The following is a 10,911-nucleotide window of genomic DNA, read 5'->3' on the forward strand; positions in this document are numbered from 1 at the left end:
ATCTCTGTCTCTCTTACTATGATTGTGACTATCGTATTGAATGTTAAATCTGTCTCTCTTTTAATAATCTCTGTCTCTCTTATCACTTTCTGTGATTGTGACTAGGCCTATCGTATTGAATGTTAGATCTAGTAACTAAAAGTGAGAAATAACACAAAACAAAACAAAAACACAACAAAGGCACAACAACGTTAACAAAATCAATAACAACAAACACTAACAGCATTGAGAAAATACATTTAATTTTTATTTGGTTCAATCTAGGCCTAGACGACGATGCTCGACTCTTTAGGCCTATCGATTACTGAACAGAACAGGTAGAAACACCGCCCGATTACTACCGATACAAGATGGCGGCCAGGCCCGCCTGGGGTAACAGACGAAAAAGCGCCGAATTCTGTGCCGTGAACAAACCGTCAAACGTTCCATTACTACTACTACTGTTAGACTAAAAGCATACAATTTTGTCTGTTGATGGCAGTGGAGAGAGAGAGGAGTAGCGCGAGAACTTCCGGGCAAAACAAAATGGCCGTAGCATCTTTGTACACGACCAAATTAATTTACCTTACCATTGTGTTTTAACATCATTTTTTAACTTTGTTTTGGTCAATTTGATCGTCCACACCGATAGACAGTAGGGGCCTATTCAGAACCAGAGAGAAAAGAGGAGGAGTAGATCTTGCAAGAACTTCCGGGCAAAACAAAATGGCGACCCGCGTAGTTCGGCTCGATTCGAAAAGTGAAATAGCCATAGCATCTTTGTAGTCGATAAAATTAGCTTACTTTTGCGCTATAACGTAATCTTTTCTTTGCCTTTATCTATTTGATCATCCACATCGATAGAAAGTATCCCGAAATTAGGAAAAACAGGTCTTGTTTCACACCGGGTGAGAATAGCCTACGGTGGCAAGTCTCACCCGGGGTGAGTGGTCGATCGTATTTCTATTCTCACCCCAGGTGAGAATAGCCACTTCCAATTTAGACACGAGTTTTGAATGAACTTATAAATTTTACTCACCTAGATTTATATACAGTGGAGTCCACTTATAACAAGTCCTGAAACAACGAGAAGTCTGTTATAATGAAGACACTATTCTAAAACCCTTTTTTTTGTCTCCTTCTTTATCTTTGTAAATAAAATACTGCTATTGCGCATTCAGACCGTCACGCGAGTTGCAGAGCGAATGAGAGAGGAGGGTGTGGCATGCGCAGACAAGCAGAACGCATCACGTGATAGGCCAGCCCAGTCTAGATTGTCTAGGCATACCGAGCCTTTCACTTCTCTGGTGCGGGATGGAGAGGTCACAATGCTGTGATAGATGGAGTGAATGTGTGATGTACGCAAGCAGACGCAACGCACCACAGGGTGTGATGGGGTGGTGGGCAACCAAGGAGTTTACAGCGGGCGAGTTAGCCTAGAGCCAAAGCCCCTTCTTTCTGATCGCCAACGCTGAGCTGTCAACTTTGCTAGTGCTAGAGAAAGAAACCTAATTCGATTTTTGACCTAGAGATCATGTTGAACAAATCATCATCAGGGGAAATACAAAAAGGAATAAACAGAACACCAAACTCATAGATTAGGCCTACTTTACTATTTACCTTGAATTTATTACTGGATCCCTTGTAACGAGAATCCTGCTATAACGGACATTTCGCACCGGTCCCCTCCCTCTCGTTATAACAGGATTCCACTGTATATATAACATCATTAAAATTAAGGCTGTAGTTATTCGCATAGGGTGTGTGAATACTATGAAATTTTATTCGCACAGGGTGTGTGAATACTATGAAATTATATTCGCACGAGGTGTTTCAAAGGAAGGATGGAAATCGGCCAACCATTTCCTCATTTTTTTTCCCATCATCGCGCAAGGACAAAGATCATAGGAGCTGGATTGAACTTTGGTGGACCCACCGTGTTTATATGTATTAATGGGCACTAGACAAACAACGGACTTATACTTATACAGTCATGGGTCCTAATCGACCGCTACGCGAACTAGTTCCCGGCGACGCGAGGCGGGGTGAGTGAGGGCTGCGAGAATACCACGAGAGAGAGAGATAGAGAGAGAGAGCAGGGGGGACAAGACAAAGTTGTAAACGGACCTGTTATCCGAATCATTGAAGAGATCAAAGTCCGGAATATCTAGGTATCGGATGAGGACGTTTACCACGGACCACAGGAACAGGCGCAGGGTTCTCACTATTATATAATTAGTATTACTTGATCCCATCCGCTGTTTCTTTTTAGGGGGAGGCAGTGGAGGGAGACCAGAAGTTGAGGATTGACCAGCAGGTTCCTGATTTTCTTGATTACATGTCGTAGGCTTATTTTTGCTCCTTTTCTTTTGAGGGGGAGGCAATGGAGGGAGACCAGAAGTGGAGGATGGACCAACAGGTTCCTGGTTTTCTGAATTAGTCGTAGTACGCTAATTTTTGGTGGACCGCACATTCAGCACTTAAGTTATTAGGATAGCCTACTTATAGATATATAGTATTCGACAGTCGGGGGGGAGGGGGGCTGCCACATGCAAATCAATTATAATAAACAGAGAAAAGTGGACCAGGAACATTTTATAGTTTGCTCTGCCCAAGAACGATAGAGGCGCGGGTGAAGTTTACCAGACCAGTGAAAAGAGGGGGAGACATGGTAGAGGTATCTAGATTCGTTTCTAACGTGTATTGTAGGCTCTCTTCTCAATTAAGTTCAGACTTTTCTTCTCTTCGCTTTTACTTGGGTCAAGACTTGACCGTAGCCTAGATTCTAGAAGAAATGGAGAATCGGGAAGGATTTTTACCTGTCCTGTACCGTAGTCTCCAACATCCGTATTAGATCTAGATCTAATGTACATGATGAATAACAAGCAAGCATAGAATGACCCTTCCTTTCTTTTTAAAAAAATTCTTCCACTCACACCAGAATCTACTCTTAAATATCTAGATCTACCTTAGATAAAGAAAAATACATGTGTATAGTCTAGTATTCAGTAACCCATCATCATCATGCCCATGTAGATCATTGTGGGAACAATATATCTAGACATCTAATGGGCCTGTCTGTTCTCAGTGTCACTGGGAATAGTTTCTTGGCCTCATCCCAGTGACACTGGGAACAATTCTGGCCTATTCCCAGTGCTTTCCAAAATTAAAACACTTTGCCTAAAACTAAAGGTGGGATACCTGGGTGTGACAAATGAGGTCCAAAATCAACTTTATGTAGTAACTCTGTACTACTCTGTAGTAATACATCATATTATTTATGGCCGAATGATTGCAGTTTTACTTTTAAGGACTGTTCACAAATGACCCCACCCCTCTTGTCATCTTTCCCAGGACACCCCCCCCCCCCCCCCCCCCCTCAAGCGGCCGTCAACCAAAATAGAACCTGTACAGGGTGCATTTTATATTTGCACCTATGATCTTTTTTTTTTTTTTTAATAGTTTATTAATTTAAAGAATACAATAATGGTGGCGCTGCCCCTGCTTGCACTGGAACTGGAACCCGATCGACTGGTACACGTAAACAGCACTCAAGGGGTCTGTTTGGCCAATTTTGGTGAATCGTGTCACCACAAATTTTGTGTTATTGCAACTTTATTACTTTCATACTCTTTCAGAGCCTCTGTGAACTCTGAAAAGCTCTTGAACTTGGCTCCCCCTTCTATGCTGAATAGATCTAGAAAAACTAGAACTAGGTGTTGAGTAATTTCAGATTTGCGATGCAATAGCCTTGTGGCCAACAGAACGCTACTGGCAAGGTTCCCCCAGGGCTCTGTTTTGAAAAATGAAAATGCCACGCAGGTAAGCCTAGTTTCGCGGACTCTCGCGCCATTTGCCAATTTCGCACCCAGTGCGATAATTAATTCTTATGCGCACACCCAGTGCGAATAATATTAATTCTTATGCGCGCACCCGGTGCGAATAACCACTTCCTAAAATTAATTAATAAAACTCTAGTAGTAGTAGTATAGGGTTTTAGGGCGCTCCCAACTGCTAAGGTCATATGAGCGCGCGAAGCACAAGTTGTTAACTTTCGCAAAAGTTCACTCCACGATTGGTTGACTAATTGACTTTAAAATGCTAAAATGTTAAAATATTTAAATTCCGTGTACAGTCGAACCTGCCTTAACGGAAACCTGTCTCTACGGAATCCCCCTGCTCCCCCCTTGATACATTCCTCTTTAATTACCTGTATAAAACGGAAACCTGTCCAACGCGGAAACGGAAAGAAAAATCCGCTTCTTTCCGGGGGTTTCACCTGTCTAAGACGGAAAATGCTTTGCCCGCTCAGCCCTGATTTGAAACAAAACTCGCAAGTTTGATTCCGCCGGCTCTAAACTTAACGCCATGGCCATGCCGCTGGGCGAGGAAGGGGAGATGGGGTGCAAGTTACCCTATGTTACCAAATCATGTGAGCACTGAGCGCTGCAGATGGTCAGTGTAGTGTGGGTGTGATATCTCACAACTGCCCGTGAGAATGCTCGAGTAGCGATCCACTACGGAAACTTTCCTGGGTAGCCAGAAGCCAGAGGTGTGAAATTAGATTGACCAATGCCTGCCGCTCTGATCGTATAGCCAGCCGAGAAAAGAGTTCCTCGAATCAATGTTACAATGGTGGCATTGGTGGGTGGGACTAAGGGGGGAAGCAAAGGAGATGTTCAAACGCTTCTGTTTTTAATAGGTCAAACAGTGGTCCTATGAAAGGCAAGCACTGGTGGTAATTGGATAAGTAAGACTGACGCATGTCACTATCAGACAGGATAGCAACTGAGAGGTGTGAAGTTTTGACCCCTGCTTGCCGATCGGACAAGCGATCCTTGATCCCACCGGCTGGGCCTTTGAACCCCCCCCTAAATTCCCTGTCTAAGACAGAATTTTTTTCCCGCTCCCTTGTGATTCCGTCTTACACAGGTTCGACAGTAAATATATTTGTGATTTAAAACAAATCTTTTAAGTAACACTCTGTCAATGGACACATGGTGTTATGATGATGTATACTAAACTAAATGCTTTCAATGTTTGAATGCACTTTTGTTTTATAGTTTAAGATTAACGATATTCTATAACATACAATTACGTGTACACTTAAGATAAGTAAAAAGTGCTTTTTTTTTACTAGATCTAGTGTCTTTCTATAAAGGGTTATATAATAATAAAATGCATACACATCAATCTACCTTCTCATACTGCTTGGCCAACTTATTTCAGTAGAAAACATATTTTTCCATGAGTTGTAGTTTAATTTAAAAAGTTCTCATGAATGCAAACACCCCCACCTTTTGGCAAAGGCTCAGGCTCAGAAAGAGGGGGGGGGGGGTGCTCAAGACCAAGTGGATGCTACTTAAAAATATGTGTGTTGAATTTGAACTGATAATGTTGAATATGAGCTCTCAATTAAGATTTCATAGCGCTATTTATTATAATATTTGAGCTTGCATTAAATAAGACCACTGTGTGACCTTATTATTAAAAATAAATGATTGAACATTCCTTTAATTCCACCCGTTGCCTCACCCTTTGGTGTAATAAACTCAGTCAACCTATCATCTATGTCACCCCTCCCGTGCTTGTAACAACAATTTGAGAAACTTTTTTTTTTCTAGGCTGGTCTTATGTTCAGAGCAGCAGGCATTGATCAAACAAATTTCACAACTCTGGCCTCTGGCTACCCGGAAAAGTTTCCGTGCTGGAGCACCAGTCGATCGCTTTCACAGGCTGTGATGAGATTTCATACCCACACCACTCTGACCATCTTGTCTTAAATAAGGTTTTAGTGGGTGGTTGATGGGTGCTCTGGTGTGGTTTGCTTCTTCTTTCCCGTCAAACATCTATCATCTTTATCTCCCCTCCTTCTTTTTTGTGTTTGTTACTCTATTATAACATCTCTTATCTTACGCACGTATATGACCTTCTTTTTGTAAGGAAAGACCATAGCTTGGCCCGATCATGATTAGTCATCCTCCAGCGTTCCGATCCATATAGGAGGGTGGATAGTACACAGCTGTTATACAGCTTTAACTTGGTCTGTCTGTATACTGAACTGTCCTGACTTCCAGATGTTGATCATGCTTCTGTATATAGATCTTGCTTTGATGAGTTAAACACTTACTAAAACAAAATAAGATTTTAAAGGTAAAAGATAAATCGAAAGCACAGTCAGTTCACGGGGGAAGTACATGTACTGAGTAGGGTATTGCAAATGTCTCCTTTCTCTTTTTTATGCTTTTTTTTGTGTTGTGTAGAGATGCTATGCTAATACGTTTCACTTGACTATATGAATATATAGAAGTAGGATGTATGCTGACATAGTTGTGGGACATAAACATTTTTTTGCTTTCTGTTTGTTTGTTTTTTGCTACAGGGAAAACAGGGATTTCAAAGGGCACCCAGTCACGGCCGGAAAAAAGATGATGAGATCCTTCCTAGACGGAGATCGATGCGTATGGCAAGCAAAGCTAGTGGCCAGAATGTCCGAAGCCACACGACACAGGAAAGTGCACAGGCTTCAGGTGGTGACGATACTCTCGGAGAATCAGATAGTGTGGGGCGAACATCTTTTCAAGATACAGTTTCCTCCAGCAAGAGTCGCAAAAAAGGCCAAAAACAGACCTCTCAGAAAACAACAAATGGAGGACGCCGGTCTTCCCTGGCCTCAGCTCGCAAAAGAAAGAAAAGCTGTCGTAGCTCAGACTCTGAGACGCCCGCAAAACGTCAACGAAAGTCAAAATGGAACCAAACTGTAGAGTCTGCCTCCAGCGGCACGTCCAGTAAAGACCATCATTCTCATTCCTGTCGAAGAAAAAATCAACGTTCAAGTCCAAATTCTTCATCTTGCTCTACTCATTTATCCAAAAGTCTCTTAAAGGCTGTGGAGGCTGGACGATCAACTAAAGTGGCTGAAATCTTGAAAAGTCACGGCAAGTGTCTATTTTTTGTCTTGGATGTTGCCCTGCTTAAAGCTGTGTCTCAGGGCCACCTGTTTATGGTGCAAAATCTGATATATCATGGAGCTTCTCTTTTTACAGAAAAGTTTGGAAAGACTTGCTTTCACTTTGCAGCGGAAAAAGGGCATGTTGATGTCATGGAATTTCTTCTTGAAAAAAGTGAGGGTAGACATTTTGTCATGAATTATACATTTGATCGTGGTGGCAACACGCCACTGATTCTTTGTCAGGGCACATCGAGTGCAGCTCACATCACCAAGGTTCTGTTGTCACACAGAGCAGCAATCAATGTTCAGAACAGCAAAGGAGAAACAGCTTTAATGAAAGCCGTGCAGAGTCAGAACATGAGCGCTGTGCTTCAGTTGGTAAAGGCTGGGGCCAATGTGGATCTGAAAGACAAAAAAGGGAATACTGCCAGATCATTAGCCACTGCCATGGGTATGGATGGGTTGTTGGAGGTACTGGCCAAGGACACCAGTGGTCAAGGATTGACCCCAATAATGAAAGCCGCAGTAGCCCAGAATACTGATCTTTTAGCATTGTTACTTATGTCAAAACAGTTTGACCTGGATGAAAATGGTGTCAAAGCAGATGAAAGAGATGATGAAACAGATGAAAGAGATGACGATGGTTACCGGGATTACCCTGACACTGCCCTCACAATGATCTTTAATTCAAAACTGGAGAAGAGAATGGATTTATTTTCCTACTCCTTTGACTTGAAAACCTGTTTACATAGTTTTGAACAGTTAACTGTCAAAGAGCTGGATGTTATAGCTATGCTTGTGAAAGCTGGAGCAAATATCCATATTGGGGGTAAGTATGGCTATCGCAATAGTCCTTTTCTAATGGCTGTGGAACTTGGAGATGGGCAGCTCCTTGACCTTTTGCTGAAAAATGAAAAAGGGATTGGAAATGGTAACTCGTATGCCAGAGCTTTAGAAATTGCTGCTAGGAATGGTCGTTGTGATCTCATAGATGCTCTCACCCCTAGTATGGAGTTGCTGGAGCATCATTTTGGTCTGAGAAAACAGCAATGGGATCGCAGTTTTCAGCATGCTTTGAATGATGCATTGAAGGTTGCTAACGAAGAGTGTGTTGGCAAACTCTTGAAGATCATCAAGGACATCGATTTCAATGAGACTATGACTGCCGCAGCTGAGTCAGGGCGTTATCCTGTGTTTTTGATGGTGCGGAATGCCTACCCAGAAAAATTTGAACAATTAGTATCTCGTGATGAAGGGACAAAGTGGTTGTGTGCCGCTTGCACCAGCAACAGTTTAGCCATTGTAGAAAGTCTTCTCAACTCTGGTGCTAAAACCACAGGCAACAGTGACTTGTATGACGTGCCGTTGAAGTGCTCCAAGTCTGCAGACATTACGGAAATGCTCATACTTAATGGTGCCGATGTTAACAAGCATCATCCTTCCTTTGTCTATGGTCACGTTACTAACACAGCTTTGGAGCAGGCTGTGTTGTCAAATCTCACAGAAGTTGTCAAAGTTTTGATGAAGCATGGTGCCACTTTACACATCACGACACTCAATCTTGCTCTCTCACGGAGCCAGTGTTTAGGTGAAGTGCGAAAATTGCTTCTTAGTTATGACATTGATCTCAATCAGCCTGGTTTGGGTGGTCGGTCACCACTGTCAGTATCGGCTTTTCATGGGGATTCGGAGTCAGTTGATACGCTAATCAAAAAAGGTGCCGATGTGAATTTTAAGGATCATCGTTGTCCATTTCCTGCTCTTATTTCTGCGATTGAGGGAAAAAATGTTGAGATAACTCGTTATTTGCTTGATCACGGTGCTGATGTTAACATTTCTAATTTGGATGGTGAAACTGCGCTTACCATGGCCGCCAGAACTGATAATGGGACCATTGTTCCTTTGCTCATTGAAAAAGGGGTGTGGCTTGATGTCTCAAATTCATGCAATAACAGCACAGCCTTGATGGTAGCTGCAAAGTACAAAAACTTTTCTACTTTTCGTTGTTTAGTGGAAGCTGGTGTTGACTTGGACGTTAGACGCAACGGTAAAACTTTTTTAACCAGACTTCTCCTGAAGAGATCCTATTCTGCATTGGCAAGGTTTATTGTGTGTCTTGTCAAGCGTGGAGCAAAAGTTACATCAGGTGATGCAATGTTGGCAGTCCACAACTGCATTGCCCTCGGCAATTTTCATGTTTTGTCAGCCCTGATACACTATGGTGGTTTTAATCCTACTCTGTTTCAGGACATCCATGTTGAAGAGACTCCGCCTTTCTGTAGGGCAAATCCCATTCATATAGCAGCCTTTGCCAGCGTCTTCTCTCCCCTTTGTATGGCATTAGTGTGTGGTCATGTAACAGTGGCTCGGGACATGCTGAGGGCCTTCTATTTGACAACCTCAGACTTGACTCTCTTGCCTAGACATACAAAAGTCAGAGAGTTTCTTAACAGAAGAAGGTTTATCGAGAGTTTAGCGGTTCTAGATGAGATGTCGGTCTCCGTGCCATCTCTTCAGCAGCTTTGTTTTGTCCGTGTCTCTGACATGTGTGGGTCTCAGCCTGGTCGGAAGGAAACAGTGAGGCAGCTTGGGCTTCCAGGTCGTATAGAGAGGTCACTTTTGTTTTCTTGTAGCGATCAGTTGGTCGGGGGGGAGCGCTGCATGGCAGAGAATTCATCAGAGACAACACCTGCTGAGGTTAATGAGACAAGGGATCGTTATATATGCCAGCCCCTCATGCACAGTAGAATATGGCGATAGCGGGGCTTTTACTACTTTTAGTTACAAAAGAAAATCCTGCTGTAGGCAAGTTCCCGCAATAGGAATATAAAGGGGAATTACCGAAAAATAGCTGACATTATGGCATCTTTGTCTCTCAAAAATGTATTAAGTGTTCCAGATGAAATGTCGCAGTCCCTTCTAATTTGCACTTTAGTCTTCCTTTTTCTTGTCAGCTTCGTTGGTTATCTCGCCCTTTCATTTGATTGAGAAGCATTTCCTTTCGTCTTTGTTAGAGGCCATCTTTACTTCGGTCTTGCTGCTTGTGCTGTCTGTCGTACCGGTAGGCATACTGGTGAAGTGGATACGTTTGTATTCAGGAGGAATAACACACAACACGCTTTCCTCTTCTTTTACTTTTTGGGTGGGTGGTTGGCAGATGCTCTGGTGTGATTTGCTTCTTCTTTCCTATCAAACATCTATCGTCCTTATATCTCCCTTCTTTTTTATGTTTGTTACTCTCTTGTAACACCTCTAATCCTCTGGCGCTCATATGACCTTATGCAGTTGCGAGCGCCGTAAAATCTCTACTAAAACTTACTTTTTGGCCTAGCCTGGCCAATCACAAGGCCGCTCCGCTGACTTTCTGTTTGGAGCCCGACTACAGCCCCCCACCTCCCAACCTTCTTCCCCCAGCTTGAGCTCGCATCTCTCCCACTGTATCCACGTTCGGGCCTTTCCTTTCCCCATTAAACCCAAGCAAAGGTAATTGAGTTTACATTCTTATATATATATATATATATAATATATAGACCAAAAAAGGGTGATTTCGGTAGGGTCCCGCTGCAGCGAGTGCCGCTGTATTGTCATGTTCGACTGTACTAACAAAAGAAAATATTTTCTTGAATGACATCAAGTGAAGAAGTACTCGCTAATTTGAGGGCTTTGTTGATAACAAATTTATATTTTCTCAGTGAGGAAATGGATCAAATTAAAATTTCTTATTCAGTGTATTATCTTTATTTGAGGCCTTGCTCCTTCTTGGAATTATAGTTGGCCGATGCTACTCGCCCAATGTTGGGTGACTAGCGAGAGGCTACTCGCCCGATGTCGGGTGGCTAGCGTCAGGCTACTCTCCCGATGTCGGGTGGCTAGCGTCAGGCTATTCACCCGATCTAGGGTGGCTAGCATCAGAACTGCAGCGCCGTGATGCTATTAAAGATTGTCTAACTACTACCAATATTTTTCAATTGCCCTATCTC

The 10,911-nt window shown here is 42.8% G+C and overlaps 2 protein-coding genes across 2 annotated transcripts in view; one reads left to right on the forward strand and one right to left on the reverse strand.

The window, feature by feature from the left end:
• The window catches only part of LOC101856368 (uncharacterized transposase-like protein HI_1328.1), a 3,011-nt gene extending 2,618 nt beyond the window's left edge, over positions 1-393 (reverse strand). The window contains exon 1 of the mRNA XM_035969784.1: positions 295-393. The gene's annotated coding sequence lies outside the window, so the exon portion shown is untranslated. The remainder of the gene's footprint in view (positions 1-294) is intronic.
• Positions 394-5,855: 5,462 nt separating this feature from the next.
• On the forward strand, positions 5,856-10,114 carry LOC101847110 (ankyrin-2-like). The gene has a single exon (XM_005098464.3). The coding sequence runs from the start codon at positions 6,437-6,439 to the stop codon at positions 9,689-9,691; it is 3,255 nt and encodes a 1,084-aa protein (XP_005098521.1). The 5' UTR covers positions 5,856-6,436; the 3' UTR covers positions 9,692-10,114.
• The last annotated feature ends 797 nt before the right edge of the window (positions 10,115-10,911 follow it).

The sequence above is a fragment of the Aplysia californica genome, unplaced genomic scaffold (genome assembly GCF_000002075.1).
Source record: "Aplysia californica isolate F4 #8 unplaced genomic scaffold, AplCal3.0 scaffold00183, whole genome shotgun sequence".
NCBI lineage: Eukaryota > Metazoa > Mollusca > Gastropoda > Aplysiida > Aplysiidae > Aplysia > Aplysia californica.